Raw genomic sequence first — 16,756 nt, forward strand, 5'->3', positions numbered from 1 at the left:
TATATAAGAAATTGAGAGTTCTTTCTTTGACCTCATACACTTATTTAGTTGAGGTTCTATCAGTTCATGTTAAATATCATATATATAGCCATATCGGTTTCTCCTGTCGGTGTTGAAGTGTCACTCCTCTTCCATAATGATGCTTCTAAAAAAACAAAACCAATTTCATTTAAAACTAAATAATAAAAAAAATTCCTTTATTTTACTGTAATGAAGGATGTGCAACCTTAACTTGTTAGATAATCCCTTCAATACTATGGACATGTCATAATTTGGATTAATTTTGAAGATTTAGTCTTTGTAGCAAAATGGTCTTCAATCAAAGACACTTGGCTTCCACAGAATTCAAATGGTTCTAAGCTCTAACTATACGCTTTTTCGTTGTAGTTGAGGTCACATAAAAGTGGATATGTAACCGGTCAGCAAACTGCAAAAAGACTTGATCAAACTCTCTCGGAGATGAAACACCCCTGATCTAAAAATGAAGTTGGCAACTCATAGCTAGTAAGGTAGCTCGATGCTAAAGTTTTCTCCAAATCAAACTGTTTTATTATTTATTTAAGTCTCTAATCGTGTGTAAAAAACTGAAGACCTGAATAGATTGCGTAGGAGCAATGACCCAACTCCTGACTGATCAAAACAAACAGGAACGAAAACATGCTTTACAGGAGTCAATTGATGTTGTGTGGATCAAATTTGTTCTACACGTTTCTCGTGTAGCATATAACTCTTTAGCTTAATACATATAAAAGGCTCTCTAACTAACATGTTAGAATGTAATTTACAAGATTCATATGGTACATTCCAATGTGTAATGTATCAGCCACCGTTTCATTTTAATTCATCTCCCACAAGTCACGGCCTGGATAAGTTCACATTCTTTATGCAATTGAATTTACAAGTGTTCATAGACAAAACTAACTGTGGCTTTGACAACTTTCAAGTGTCTGTAGACCAATAAGTGGGTTTGAGAATGATGACTAACAAATATTCCTAAATGAAGTTTTATTTACCATCAAGGGTCTAAGCTTACACATATACAGCACCTTGAATTTCCAGAAAGTTATCAAACAATATATACAAGGTAGCGCATAAGCTACAAATATCATAGGAGAAAAAAAGCACAAAAATAGAGGTATTGAGTTGGCAGAGAAAGGGGCAACTATCTAGTGGGAGCCATTTCCGTTGTATGCTACGAGGTCCCAAACTCCCCATGGACAATGGAACATGTGAATCATAGCTTTTGGGTGCAGACTACCATCTGTCCCATTGTCTTGTATTGTTCCGTATCAGACGTGTACAGAAGTATCCAATCCGTTGGTTTCCGCATAGTGATTTCTTAATACAGCAGATGAGTTACTTGGGTCTGGTCACTCCCTTTTAGCTTTTAATTCCAGCCATATGTTTGTCATCACTTAACAAGATCTTGATCATTGATGTATGTCCGTTCCAACAAACCTAACAACTACCAGGGCCAGGGTGCTCTATAGACTACATCTTCATTCTGTCAATAAGACAGAGAAAGAAATGTCAGAATTTACTTATAAGAAAAAAGAAACTACCACCATTGATAAAAACTCCAACATGACAACAGGGAAAACAATACGAATCTGAAGAGTATAAATACACATCATTTTAACAAGTCTACATTTTCAAGCAAATTAGCGATTCGACCTTGGAACATGTTGGACGACTGAATGGTGGTAATTATAGATAAGAGTTGTCGTTTAACTATAACAAGGATGAATCATCAAGTCAAATGTGACAGGGTTCTATTACGAGAAAAATTTGTTAGGAAGATATAGTGATAAACAATATGCTAGTGAGATATTGAGCAAAAATATGTGGCAAAACTGATCCATAACAAAACAAATTGCAGGAACGAAATCTTTTAGAAAAACCTTGTTGTTCCTCCCTTTCTATCTTCTATTTATCAGTCAGGAAATCGTTCCTTGTATGTGATGCCAAAATAATATATTTAATTATGCAATTTATCTATTTACTCAAATTTCTTTACTCGACAACAAAACTAATAACACCACTGAAGTTGAAACAAAGTAAGCATTGAAATACCTTGCATCATATGAGAAGCTGTCAACTTCATCTTTAGATCAGGAGCGTTTCTTCTGAAGGGAGACGCCTCAAAGCATCTTTGCTCACCACTTCCACATAAGTTATATATCCATTTTACTGCGACTGACTGCATCAACAAAAATCTTTTTTATCTTTCACAATTCTTCTTATGGGAAAGATATACCAATACAAATCATTCATAAAACACAATAGTTTGATAGTAGATGAAAAAAAAATACCTCTTTGGGCTATTTCGGCGACACAAATTTCCATACTTGACCTCAACTTCATGTCGAAGCTTCATATAAGTATGTCGATCCACCACTCTTTTCTCTTGCAACTCCTCAAGCAAACTCATAGCATCTCCAATCCTCTTACACCCACAACACTCATCAATCAAAGTCCAATACGTAATATAATCACCTACCCTCTCACTTTCAACCATTTCCCACAAATAACCCACCGCCTTATCAACCTCACCCTCAAGTGCAAACGCACTAACTAACGAATTATACGACTTACTACTAGGAACAAACCCTTTCAGCTTCATCTCCCCACAAATCTTTCCAGCATTGCACGTCCTTCCTTGGGCACATAATCCGTGAATCAAATAATCAAACGTAAACGAATTAGGCCTAACATCATAAACCACCCCCATTTGATGATACAACCTCAACGCATCGTTAACATGAAGCGATATCACATACCCTTTAATCATACAATTCAACGCAAATATATCCGGCTCAATACCATCATTCACCATTTGTTTAAACAACATACTCATTGTATCCATATACACATGATTTATATAACTATTACTTCTCCTGCTCAAAAACGCCGTAAACAACAAATTATAAGTCCGAATACTCGGCCTACATTCCGAATTCAACTTTCCTACATTTCTCATATGTTTATAAACACAAACAGCCTTACTTAACTTCCTAAATTCAGTATAAAAATAAACAACAGTATTGTAAAGGTGTTCATTACCGAAACAAGAAAACGACAAAACCTCGTTGACAATAAGGTCCATTTGGTCATACATTTTAGCAGCACCGAGTTTTTTGATAATGATATGATATGTAGATACATTATGGGTGTATCTATTTTGTTTGGATGCCCAGTTGAAAAGGTGTAAACAGAGTAATGGGTCATGTTGTTTGTTGATTAAGTTGTAAAGATCTGTGGGTGTGAATCTTGGAACAAGTTGGGAGAGTTTTTGGTTGAATTGGGTTTGGTTGGTTAAAGGGGGTGTTTGGTTTGTTCTTTTTGTCAAGGATGAAAATAAGGAGGATTGATGATGGTTAGGGTTTTGGTGGGGTTTGGGAATGAAAGAGAGTTGGCGGATGATGGATTTCATCATAGTGATTGGATTTTGGAAATGGATTTTGGGAGAGGAAATGAATTAAGAAAGGGGAAGTGACAGTGCTGTTTGGTTATTGAAGCCAAGACGAAACCTTTTACAAACTACTCGAAATGGGCTTGCAATATACAGGAAATCAATATAGGACAAATTTATGCCAGTCCACTTCGAGTATGTATCATCTAATCTACATTACTAACATTAACTTTTATAATACATGAAAGATGGATTATAAGCTCGAAAGCCTCGATTAGCTCAAATAGAAATTCAATATCAATTAGGGATGGGCATGAGACTGGTCCAACTTGATACCGATTTCGCATTTCTCAGGTCAATCCCACTTCGAGCATACATAGCTTATTTGAATAAATATCTACAAATCTATTAAATTAAATTTTGAATTATGTTATCTAAAATTAAAATTTATTATTTAAAATATATGTATAATTTATTTATGCAAGTTAATTGATCATAATATGGATTATGGATACTCATGTTAAAAAACATTTATGGATACTCGCATTTTCTAAATTTATGTTTGTATCTGCATTTATTTAAAAGATAAAATTTGTATTGAATGCACATCAGATTTCAACTATGTATGCTTTGGTGTTTTTATTTTAAATTAACAGTGTAAAAACTTTAGATGTATATATCTAGTCTAAAAAATAGAAAAGGTTGGAAAATTGCAGACCAATGATGGAGCATTGGCTAGTGCACAGGTTACAAATATTTATACGCTCGTATTCGTGTTTTTTGGTAGTTTTATCTGGTTCAAGTTTATATGACAATAAATTTAGATTTCATAAATATATTACTGTACTAGAAAGATGAAAATCATAATTATTCTCGATTGGTTTGTTGATGGCCGTCTGTAAGCTTAGGCCTCCTCGATGGTAAAAGTTGGCCGCCTGCTTCAGCTTTTATATCGTGTTGCTGAAATGAGTTGGTGTCTGGTCTTCAAACACTTAACTCTTAGTAGTCAGACCATATTTATAAGTTCTTGCCATATAAGACCAGAAGAATGAGGAAACTCATGCCAGAATTCCTTTGTATGTTTATTGGAATGATATGAAGCATCGCCATTTATAAGAAAAAACACAAGCAAAAATGCAGCTAAACTAAGAAGAATCGATTCTATCCAATGCTCTCCACTCTGTCTGAAATTAATACTTTCTTGCACCAATTAATGTCATCACAATAAAACGTTAAACAAAGAGAGAAGTAATTTAATTTGATAGAAACTACCGACCCGTAACAAAACTGTGCTCCCTAGGTCTACATTGAAAGTCCGGGAATAAACAAAAGAGAAAACCAGTGGCCGTACTGTCCCTAAAAAGTTTGCACCATTTCTATTAAAGTATAGCATTAGCTGGGCGATTGCAAATACAGTTGTACAACTATCAAGTAATGTCACCAACATAGTGTCTGCTTGGATAATTTTAAGATCAACTTCCTGTTTCATATATGGCGATTAAAAAGGTTAGAAACCATCAAAAGACTGATATAAACACATTTGATGTACAAGGTCAGAAAAGTTTGACGATAAATATAAAAGTTGAAAATACCTGAGAGGTGGATCACAAATCTTTATCTTCTAGCTGTGCATTTGCTGCTGCTGTTGCAGCCTTCTCTGTTTCTTCCAAAACAAATGTTCTCATTGACTCAACATCCTTTGATCCTAAACATTGTCAACCATTTATAAAATCAACAATCTGATGATAACAAGTTAGACCACAATATCAACCAAATACATCTAATTCAAATAACAAAATTACATCATTTTCATCATATAATCATCCAGTCTACCCTTTTGCTCCCATGAATTATTTAATTATTGTTAATTTACAACGCCATCCATATTAAAGCTTAAGACAATCATTTTTTAAGTAATGTAACAGCAGCATAACATGGTCAAAATACCACAGTGAAGATGGTTATAACTTTTTACTTGAAACAAGATTATTTTCGTAAAAAGCATCTTTTATTCTAAACATAATAGTTCATATGGTCGTGTTTACACAATCATTTCTCCATATAGATCTTCAACAAAATTAGCTACTACACAACCAACTAATGCAAATATGATATTTTACTGATACTATTTTCCATGGCCTCTTGGAACTTTTGGTCCACTAATCCATGAAGCAGAGAAAAAGAAAATGCCCTAGCCTAACAAGCATTATCCACTAGGCCAATAAGATATTACTTTGTAATGAATATTTCCCAAGAAAATCTACAAACTTCTTTGAAAAGGCCACTTTATTCATCAAAGGATCAACAGGAAAAAAAACGAAAACAAAATATCAGTAGGTATATCAATGTAATCAAATCACCATATCACTAAAAAGAGTAACTTCACTCATCTTAGAGTTCTACATATCACTTCCTGCCATCCTCTCCTAAAATGGCAATGTATTAAAACCCATTACATGACAATTCTGATCTTGGAGGCAGTGGTCTGGAGAAGGTTCTTATCTACAGACTCTGCCCATTTCACAATATGATGGTCTTATTTTCCAAACTAAAGAGGAGATCTTAAGTTCTTAACTAATAGGAATCCATATATCAGTGGCAGAACTTTACAACATGGCACGTAATGTTTTTCAAACAGATGGAGGAAATATTTTGATATCTTTTTTTGAGGCTATGAAAGAGATCTGAAATGAGGGGGCAATCACAACAGAAGTGAATGATCGTTGACTAGTCGAAAGCAAAGTTACAGCTTGGAAAGATATCAAAGATACCAGGAATAGAGAAGGCATGTACTCTCTCAGTCTAAAAACCCCAACAATTCCCATTTTGGTGTACATTTACTTTGTTAAAAATCTCAAAGCAAGTCTATGTATTTGCGCATAAAAAATATGTCGTCTAAGGCTGATTGCCATCCAGATGTTTCCTCAATGTATCCTATAAACCATATTTTGGGTATTTGATTGCGACTTTCATTGAGCAATGAGTCAAGTCAAGCTTTGCTTCTTTTTATTTGATGACGGGAACATTCAAAAATTGCACTAAAAACCACCACTAACTGCTTAAGCAGTTGGTGATGCTTTTAACGAATCAATTCGGTGATAGAAAGAAGAAAACAAATTTTCTTGATCTATCCACATCTTATCCCCCCGGAATTTAAAGACTCGATAATTGGGAGCAGGCAACCCATAGATTATCCAATTGACCAGTTAATGAAATAATGAGGTTAATATTGAACACTGTTATGCTGTTCACCAATCATTCTAGCAATGTTGAAAAGAATACCACTTAAAGAAGAATATATCCTAATCATCTCTAACTTATATAGCATAAACTATTATGAGGCAGATAAGACAACTGTCAGGAAGCTGAGGCGCTGATTTGGTGGTTCTTAACTAGCCTTTAAGTCAAAAGTCCTATAGTAGACTATTTCCTTGTTCAAATTTAAGAGCTTCACCGAGGCAAATTTAATCAAGAAAAAGTGACTATAACTACATAGTTCGGTCTATTTGTTTTCCATGGGATTAGTCATCATATTATTGTGTCACTCAACATTAACACCTATTCATTAGATAACAAAGCCTATAAGTTCCAAGTCGGACAATCGAACAATGTAGTTCATTCAACGAGCTGAAACTTCAAGAGGCAAAACACACATCTATAACAACATACTTAATTAGTGACTTTATTTTAATGTCCAATCAATTTACTTGGGCCGTTACCCAACTCTTTCTATGTTAGCATCTAGGAAACATTAAAACCAAAATCATACCTCGATATCGTGCAACATCTTCACCATTATAGAAAATCTTGAAACTCGGATACGATCCAATCTTAAGCTTTGAACAGAGAGGTTTATTAGTACCACAATCCACTTCACCAACCTCTATCTCATCCTCCCCTTCCATCGTCTTTCCAAGATCCTCCCATAATGTACCCAAATTTTTACTGTAACATCAATACAAACAAAAAGAACACAACTAAGCAATTTAAACGAATACCCGAACTATATCATATAAAGCATGAAATAACATATAATTACTCACCAGTGCTTACACCAAGGCACACAGAATTTCACAAACCAAGCAGTATCTTTCTCATTTACCTGCATAACGACATAAAAAAAAAACAAAAAAGCATAACCAAACAGAACATATTGTTAAGATGAAATATCTACAAAGCGTTGATTGTCATATATATATACTATGTTTGATCCTAATGATATACATATATATTAGGTCAAATCCAGACAGCTAATGATTATATCTCTCCAGTACTCAACCAAATTACTAGTATGCTTATGGAAATGAGCTGTTGCGCACTGGTATCACACACAAATATCGGAGATTTATGGGCAAAACATATAATCAGATGATTTATTATGAAATAATATATAGATATAGATAGAGTGAGTTGTTGGGGGGAGGTACCTTATCGGAGAAGGTGGATTCAGTTAGGGTTATGACTTCAGCACTTGCAAAGAGTATCAGCAATGATAATATCAGGAGTCCCGTAATTACACTCGATCTTTTCATGGTAATTAATTATCAGCTACTTGTGTTTTTTTTCGTAATTTTATTTATGGATAGCAGCAGCAGCAACAGATCGGATTCGATGTTTTTAGACTCGGAAATATTTTGCTAAACCGCAATGGGAATGGGATTCTTTTCTTCTTAGAAAATCATCATAAAATGTATTTTTATTTTTCTTTTTTAAAGTATTTAATTATTTTAATTTTTTTATAAAAACTAATTGAATTTTTTAAATTTTTTTTAATCATCTCACTTTTTAGAAGTAAGATTTTACTAATAAAAACAAAATGGATAATCACTTTTCTTTTTTCCTTTCATTTTTAAGGAGAAAAGAAAAACTATGAAAAACTTCTAGATAAATTGTACGAAATTCGGTGAAAAAACAATCATTGCATCGATTTCGATACATTGTATAATCATTTTACATAAGGTTTTGTTTCATTTTACCTGTAAACTATAACTATTATCTTCAAATCAGGTTCACGTAGACTGACATGAAGCCGATCAACGGAAAGTCGGAAACAACAAGCTCGTCAGCTGACAGACTGCGTTGAAAATGAAGTTGTAGATCCCACCACACTTGATGTCATGTTACTGCGGTTGAAAGGGTTTCTTTTAAAACTCATAAAACCATGAGTTAAAAATCAAAAATCTAATCAACCAACTTCAAGTAAGCGAAATAACACTTCACTAGCCAGCCGGTATTACAAGATAGTTTTTAGCTTGATCAGGGAGGCAAAAGCCTCTTGCTTGTGGATTGAGAAAAACTAAGTCCTGATTGCTTTTTTAAGTTATTGACTTCCATTAAGTTTCTTGTGTCCTGTGCCCCATCCCACATGCCAGCAGCCGCATAGATGCTAGCCATTACCACATAGTTGACTGGATTCCCAGGGTCCAAATCAAAGAGATGCCTAGCAGCTACTTTTCCTATTGCAACATTGCCGTATGCACTACATGCCCCTAGAATCGCACCCCAAACCGAGGCATTAGGCTTCATATGCATATTGTGTATCAAATGATAAGCTTCTTCTATCTTTCCTCCACGAGCTAATAAATCAACCATACATGAATAATGCTTAGCTTGAGGTACTATGTTATACTTACTAACCATACTATCAAAGCATTCTTGTCCTTGTGCCGTCAAACCACTATGGCTACACGAAAAAAGAAGTGATAAGAAGGTAATATCGTTTGGTTCCAACCCTTGATCAACCATCTTTTGGTATAGCGCAATTGCATTATACCCGTAACCATGTTTCCCGTATGCATCGATTAATGAAGTCCATGAGATAACATTTTTCTCCTTCATTTCATCAAACACATGACATCCGTCTATGATTTCACCACATTTTGAGTACATGTCTATAAGAGCATTGCTCATGGGTATGTCATGGCAGGCCAAACATTTTAAAGAAAGAGCATGTATCTGTCTTCCAAGGCCCAATGATGCCATGTTGGCACATATATTGACCATGGAGCATAATATCACATTGTCAAGATTCATAACTAATTGACGCAACTCGCTGAAGAGTTTCACAGCATCTATGCTATTACTACCTTCATGAGCATATCCTGTAATTAACGCGGTGCAGGATATTACATCTTTTTCACTCATGCATTTGTATATCTGATCTGCACTTTTCACACTTCCGCTCTTTGCATAGGCGTTAATCAGTGAACCGTTCAGACTATTATATGATCCAAAACCCGACTTCAAAACAAACCCATGTAGCTGACAGACATTCAAAAGATCTTTAGCCTTAGCACAAGCCATCAGAATACTAGCCAGTGTAAAGTTGTCAGGAGACATACCTATTAAAAACTCAAAATCAGAAAGTGATAAAAGAAAACGAAAATACAGTACTTTTTTACAATAATTTGTTAAAAGATTGTTTCATGACCTTACCATCTCTAAGCATCAAACGAAACATTACAATGGCATCATTGCTAAACCCACGGCCAGCGAACCCGCTAACCATAGAATTCCAAGAAACCAGGTCCTTATTCGACATCAAATCAAAGACATAACAAGCATCCGCCATCTTTCCACATTTCGAATGCAATGCAACCAATGCACATTGCAAAAACAAGTTATCAATAAACCTACTTTTTTGAACACAACCTTGTATCTGCATCCCATAGTCTAAACAACCCAACCTCGTACACGCACTCAAAACACTCCCATACGTAAACTGATTACCCTTAACACCCTCTCTCCGCATACCAACAAACACTTTAACCGCTTCCTCATCATACCCATTCTGAGAATACCCAGATAACAATGCAGTCCAAGAAACAACACTTCTCTCAGACATTCCATCAAACACTTGACGGGCGTCTTTCATGTCACCTGATTTTGAATACAAGATTACTAATTTGGTGTTTATATGTACATTTTTTTGAAACCTGCTCGCATATAGATGGTGGTGTAGTAAACGGGCTTGGTTATACTCATTTTTATCGATACAAAGCTGTAAAAGCTTTATATATGGTGGATGATGGAAGTGTACTGGGTGTGAGAGTGCAAGATTTATAGCAGAATGTAGGTTTCCGATAACCAAAAGTGATTCAATTTCGGATAAAAATGAAGGTGCCCGGCATGTTTGATTGATAAAGCTTACTGCTTTATGGCAAATCTTGCTCATTGAGCGATTGTTGTGTATTCACGGGAAATATAGAAACATCTACCTATTATATATCACATGCTCACTTTATCTCTCTCTAACATTATTAATTTTTAAAATTTCAAATGCATTTTCTTTATGTACTTGCAGATTTATGCTCGAGTAACCCATTGATACGACCCAGTTAGCATTGAAATATGTAAACTAATTTCAGTTTTCTTTATATTTTTGTTTTTGACAACAAAAATATATAAAGGGTGAGATTATTTCGGTCCAATAATAATATAATAATAGTACAACAAAAATGTATACAGTATTGATACCTTGGTTAAACCAATGGTAACATGGGTTTCCCCGCTTCATTAATTTTACCTCATTATCATCGTCTAGCATTGCAACCGTTCCTTATTAAGTATATATATATATATATATATATGCGCTAATGCGCACCAGGAGAAAAGCTTGAAACATGAAAGCAAGAAAGAAAATTTAATGCCAAGCTCGGCAACCCAAAGCCAGATAAAGCATCAAGGGGCGGAGTTGAAGAAAATTAAAGTAAACGGTAAAAAGAGAGAAACTTTGGTGCTGAGCTCGGCAACCTAACCCCAGATAAACAACAAAAGGGCTTGGGGGGTCAGACACAACGTTTGCGGATATCTTCAACATCAACAAACACATAACAAACACTACAACCATATGCAGAAATAGCAATAATGGAGTTCCAAATTTCGATGGCCACAACATTATACCCCAAGGTTAAACAGTAGGCAGACAAACTTCCAGTTAACATGCCAGTATTTCCTAAATTTGACGTTTCACCTCCAAATGCCAAAACACAAGCCAACCCATCTTTCTAACCACAAAAACATACTTTGTACATAACATTCTTCCTGAGAAAGGTAATCTCAAAACAAAAGCAAAGAGACAACTAAAAAGGTACATTTACCTTTTAGTCCTCTTAAAACAAAAGCCAAGAATGATTTGCCGGCCAGCTTCAGCTTCACTTCATGCAACAGCCCTGTTTGAAGCCTGGTTTGATGACATGTTTATCCACTGCTGGCCTAGAGAACCTCCTCCATCACCTCTACCCATATGATACCCCGATGATGCCCCATAATTATCTCCATTATCAGGATATGTACGACCATTAACAGAATTTACCAATCCGCCACTTGTTTCCAAACTTTCAGCAGACTCCGAGTTAACACGCTTATTACCAGTTGATTTCCCAGACTGGGACGATGGTTTTTTATCTTCATCTCCATGTTTTGACGAAACAGCTTCAGTCTTCTTTGCAAAACGACCCCCAGTACCCCTCACCCTTCTCATTGCATGCTGATGCCGAGATTCATGAAGATAAGGCTGTAAATTTCCCAATATATAACAAGTTAATCACCAATTATATATAGCCAAATGGTACATAAATACTACCACATAACTCAATATTATGTTTACTATATGTAGAACACAAAAAGTCAAAAGATATTTGACCTTTCTATCCTTTATTAGCTTCTTTTCAAGTTCCGCTTTTGCACGGCATTGCCTTCGACGTAATATTGCATGGTATTGTTTGGCATTCACATAAACAGGATCTTGTGCCATATCAATGGGTAAAGGCATCCTCGCTTGCATATCAAGAAACTGCGGATGAATCTACAAAGAACACCAGACATAACTTGGTCAAACCAGTTACATAAACAGAACATCTTTCCCCATCGTCATTAATAAACCCTTGGTGCTCCATATGATGATCTCTGTACACCAGACACACATATGGACATATATGCATACACACACTTATATATGGCAACGTCTAAAGATGAGCTTATATGAATTAAAGGTATTTAAATTAACACATCTTACCATAGGCTGACCATAAGCTGCCATCATTCCTCCATAATATGGATCCCCATATGGATTTGGAGCATAGGCCTACAAAACATAATACAACCAGTAAATTTGATGATTCTCATAAATTGGAACAAAGCAGATTAGTATACAAACATCAGTTGGAAGGCTTACAATCGAGTGGCTAGCAAGTTCGTGTTGTGGGACCTGCCCAAGGGTTTCTCCATTACTTGAAAGCAGGTTTGGCACTCCCTGCTGATATTTTTTATGCTCTTGTCCATGGCTATCTGACCTCAAGAAACGGAGTTCATATTCATAATAAGTACTAAACTGAAAACAATACCCAATGTGGAGTCAAGAAGTACACTGATAAAGGACTCGACATAGCAATTAGAGCAAGAAAAACTAGTGCACACTTCTCTGGCCATCTCTCACATAGAAGAGCAAAGATGGCTGCTTTGCGATTACAATCATCAAAAATACACATAGAATCTTACGCCTACAGATAAAGATAGAAAAAACAGATCATAACAAAAAAAATACCATATAGTTTGCTCCAAGTACAACAGGCAAGTTATTAATATATAGTTTACACTTTTAAAAAAAAGTATGATAGGTAATCAATCCAAACAAATATGACAAATCACAACCATTACAAGGCATAAACTCTCCACTTCCAGTTTTAGTACCAACAATGAGCATTTGCTTACATGGCACATGTCAAGTTCACCAGAAAAACCAAGAAATTCATCTTATTAGAAATAAATAGAGCAAAAGCTTATGATATCTCTAAATCAACTTGTCAGCAAATATCAACAAGTGCATCAATGTAGACACAACAAAACAGAGGGCAGCTTGAACATAGTTGTCAAATGCGATCGCCTTGTGCGCATGCGCAAGGCCCACACGTTTTCAATGTCGTTGCAACAGAACCCTAAGCCCAAGGCCCACTAAGAAAAGGTGCGTTTCTTGGGTAGTCAGTTACAGCCATGTATCAATCACGTATATTAACAATATATATCTCTACCTTCTATATCTATATTTACGTATATATTTCTCAATAATATCACAGAATATATCACACACAGAATACCAGACTTTCTTGCTTGATCTATATTTACGTATATGTTTCTCAATAATATCACAGAATATATCACACAAAGAATATCAGGCTTTCTTCCTTCATCTATATAAATCTCTGGAATCAGTCATTGTTTTCTTCCTCTTATTTTATATATTTTTTTTTCTATTTTTATATTCCTCCTTCAGCTGAATTCTTCCATTATCAACTATCTGGTTTGAAAATTTTTGTTTTCAATTTATGAACACCTTGTTTTCAAGCTTTTCGTTGAATTGAATATTGGTTTGTGAATGGTAAACTTCAATTTGAATGCATTTGTTTTTTTTACTTATGAGCGTTTTTTTCCATAGTCCCGTGCTTTTTTTGCGCAACTGCCTAGGCCAAATTTGATGCCTTTGCGCATTGAGTGCGCCCTGCGCCCTTGACAATTATGAAGTTGAAGTTTGTTAATTTCCAGAGCCATGGAAATTAGTTTGACATCTACAAGGTTACAGATACAAAGATTGTAATAGATTAGTCTTGGTTTATAACTCTTCCACCAACATATCTGGTTCCATGAAACATATGAAAAGCTATTAGAATACAAGAGGACTGCAACAATTTATATGAAGGCCGTTAAAAGGGTTCTATTCTGGGGTTTATACAATTAGTCTGAGGACTCTACACTGCAGAAATCGAAGTTAGCGTACAATTAGTATGAGTTACAATCACAACTGTCATATATGCAACTATGTGAGAGAGGAGACAGTCCAAGATTAGAGCATCACCACACTAACAAATAAGAATTGATAGAATTAACAAAACAAAAAAAAAGGGAAGGAATGGACACCATATAGTTAAAGATTGTATATCAAATTGATAAATTCTAGTTGAAATTGTCGATAATGAAAATATGCTTTTTAATCATTAGCAGAAATGTAGCCAAGATCAGCAAATAGAAGAACATGCTACCAATACAATACAAGCTACAAATATAAGAAATAAAAGAATGCTACAAATACACTACCAACTGTACATAGTTATAAGTTTGACGCTTATGCTGAAGGTAGCCAGTAAGATAGCCTTGTAAGATCTATTATTGGCCAAGTTAGAGTGAGATTTGTAGCCCAAATCCATGCATTGACCAAGATGAACACTCTTTAGCCTCCAAAGAGGTTAAGACTCTTATCACCCAGTCAAGATCATGTTTCACGTATCAATATATCTCTACGAATCAACCATGGGTTTAATGCAAAAGTGACCAAATATGGCAAAAAAAAATTCTAGACGTTATACCGTCCTACCATACCATAAAAAAAACTAAAACCAAACGTATAGTCACAATTAGAACATACGCTTGGTTAAACGTGGCTAATGGTAAAAGGTAATGCAATATGATAGCCCCAACAAAACACCCTCAATTATTAGCATAGTAAGCTGAAAGTACCTGAAGGAAAAGACTGAGCACCTTGCGTTTCTTTGCTAACATCATCCTCTTCGTCACTTAAAACTTCATCGGACTGTGATGATGTAATGTCTACTGATTCTTCCTGACAAGATGAATCAGATGCATTTGCCCGCATGGCAGTAGAGGACATGGAACTTATGCAATGCTGTTTCAGCAACGTCTACCTGCAGTAGATGAAAAAAGTAATAAACTTGAGTTGTCATCTCTATAAACATGTCCGTATACAGCATGCTCAGAGTTGATGTACAGCCAACATATTTGAACTGTTCGAAAGGGTGTTACTACTATATAAATTCTATTACGATATGATGTTTCCATATAAGGTACCACAAATGCTTCGAAAAGCAATCACAAAACCAACTTTACCGAAAAGTTTCTTAATTCACCACTTACAAAGGAAACTATTGAAGAAACTAACAATTTCTTTCCGAATGACGTTCTGTATTGTTTTACAACAAAACTCACATGCTAACTGTTTGCGTTATTTATTCTTCGGCAACTCATTCATAGAGAACTTAAATGATGGTTCACATTAATTGACCGATTTATTGATACCATTAAATCAGTTATATACGTTATCACAAAAAAAAAAAACAGATTATACACTTCTTTGCTCATTCATGCATGAAGAGTATCAATGCCAAACACATACACACACACACACACACAATTATCATTCCACAAACTCCAAATTTTATGCTTACACTAATCACATATCCCTAATTACATGATTATGCATGAACTATAATAATAATAATAGTATATCAATTTCAAACCTTTAAATAAACTGAAACAAAAATCTCGTAATTCCCTAATTTCAATGCCATGAATTTCAATTGAAAACCTCAAAATTCCCTAATTAAATTAATCATTCACCTAATCAAATTCTGCAACATTGAGATTGATAAAAGTACCAAATTAAAACCTCAATCGAATCAAAACAATCGGAAATTTCGTATCAAAATGACTGAAATCAATTAACAGATTGGACATGCATCTATATACATATAATAAAATAAAAATAATCATAATTAGGTGATAGGAGAAAAATAATAAAAAACACTTACGAGTGTAAAACGCGAAAAATAAAACCCTGGGATTGGGGCAATGAATCGGAGAAAATTCAGGTGTAAATCTTCTTATATAAATAAAAATATGTTTTACAGAGAGACTGTGAAAAAAAGATAATGATTTACCTGACTAATGTGTTGACGAATTTTTAGGTATTTTATATTATTTATATATCTTTCATAAAAATAAAAATTAAGAAATACTCGTATATAGTTTGATAGTTTGATTTAAAAAGTGTGGGTATGGATGGATTGACTATTTGACTCTTTCTTTAAGTTCAGAAACGTACCCCCACGACTTTTAAATCACGACGCGTGTTACTTTATAAATTATTATTATATTCTCCTTGTACTCTTTATTTTTCATATTTATTTATTTTTTTTAAATTAAGAGAAAGTTTTAATCTATATTATTTTAATCAGGTTCACGATATTATCAATCTCAGGTTTTAAATATTAGCAGATACAAATATTATGTTTTTTGTCCATTGGATTTTTATCTCAAATAAAATTCTCAATTTCAATTTTAATTACTATATTATATGTTTGAACATTGATAGTGTATCTTTTCGCTGGATAAAGCTTCGATCTTTGTATCATTCTAAAGTCTTGGTATCGCTTTAAGTGACAAACTTGAACATAGTATTTTATGATCTCGACTTCCCATAGAAATCACTCGTTTGTATAACCAATCCACATTTAAACAACTATATAAGCTTTGTAATGGCTAACTACAAAGCTTAGG

The 16,756-nt window shown here is 34.6% G+C and overlaps 4 protein-coding genes across 5 annotated transcripts; all 4 read right to left on the reverse strand.

Moving 5' to 3' along the window:
* Positions 1-990: 990 nt before the first annotated feature.
* LOC122605515 (pentatricopeptide repeat-containing protein At2g27800, mitochondrial-like) lies at positions 991-3,517 on the reverse strand. Its single transcript, XM_043778470.1, has 3 exons — positions 2,313-3,517; positions 2,074-2,200; positions 991-1,504 (listed from the first exon to the last, which is right to left on the reverse strand). The coding sequence occupies exons 1-2, from the start codon at positions 3,434-3,436 to the stop codon at positions 2,188-2,190; spliced, it is 1,137 nt and encodes a 378-aa protein (XP_043634405.1). The 5' UTR covers positions 3,437-3,517; the 3' UTR covers positions 991-1,504; positions 2,074-2,187.
* Positions 3,518-4,593: 1,076 nt separating this feature from the next.
* On the reverse strand, positions 4,594-8,078 carry LOC122605008 (protein disulfide-isomerase 5-1). The gene is made up of 5 exons (XM_043777869.1): positions 7,840-8,078; positions 7,456-7,514; positions 7,182-7,357; positions 5,005-5,117; positions 4,594-4,892 (listed from the first exon to the last, which is right to left on the reverse strand). The coding sequence occupies exons 1-4, from the start codon at positions 7,942-7,944 to the stop codon at positions 5,017-5,019; spliced, it is 441 nt and encodes a 146-aa protein (XP_043633804.1). The 5' UTR covers positions 7,945-8,078; the 3' UTR covers positions 4,594-4,892; positions 5,005-5,016.
* Positions 8,079-8,280: 202 nt separating this feature from the next.
* LOC122606049 (pentatricopeptide repeat-containing protein At3g20730) lies at positions 8,281-10,648 on the reverse strand. Its single transcript, XM_043779014.1, has 2 exons — positions 9,848-10,648; positions 8,281-9,753 (listed from the first exon to the last, which is right to left on the reverse strand). The coding sequence occupies exons 1-2, from the start codon at positions 10,584-10,586 to the stop codon at positions 8,669-8,671; spliced, it is 1,824 nt and encodes a 607-aa protein (XP_043634949.1). The 5' UTR covers positions 10,587-10,648; the 3' UTR covers positions 8,281-8,668.
* Positions 10,649-11,230: 582 nt separating this feature from the next.
* On the reverse strand, positions 11,231-16,156 carry LOC122606300 (nuclear transcription factor Y subunit A-1-like). 2 transcript variants are annotated; one of them, XM_043779257.1, is made up of 6 exons: positions 16,138-16,156; positions 14,921-15,105; positions 12,588-12,700; positions 12,429-12,497; positions 12,057-12,218; positions 11,231-11,927 (listed from the first exon to the last, which is right to left on the reverse strand). In XM_043779257.1, exons 2-6 carry the CDS (start codon positions 15,069-15,071, stop codon positions 11,571-11,573), a joined length of 852 nt encoding a protein of 283 aa, XP_043635192.1. In that variant the 5' UTR covers positions 15,072-15,105; positions 16,138-16,156; the 3' UTR covers positions 11,231-11,570. The 2 variants fall into 2 exon arrangements, with proteins under 2 accessions (XP_043635192.1, XP_043635191.1); XM_043779256.1 differs by lacking the exon at positions 16,138-16,156 and adding an exon at positions 16,009-16,130.
* Positions 16,157-16,756: the final 600 nt, after the last annotated feature.

The sequence above is a fragment of the Erigeron canadensis genome, chromosome 6 (assembly GCF_010389155.1).
Source record: "Erigeron canadensis isolate Cc75 chromosome 6, C_canadensis_v1, whole genome shotgun sequence".
NCBI lineage: Eukaryota > Viridiplantae > Streptophyta > Magnoliopsida > Asterales > Asteraceae > Erigeron > Erigeron canadensis.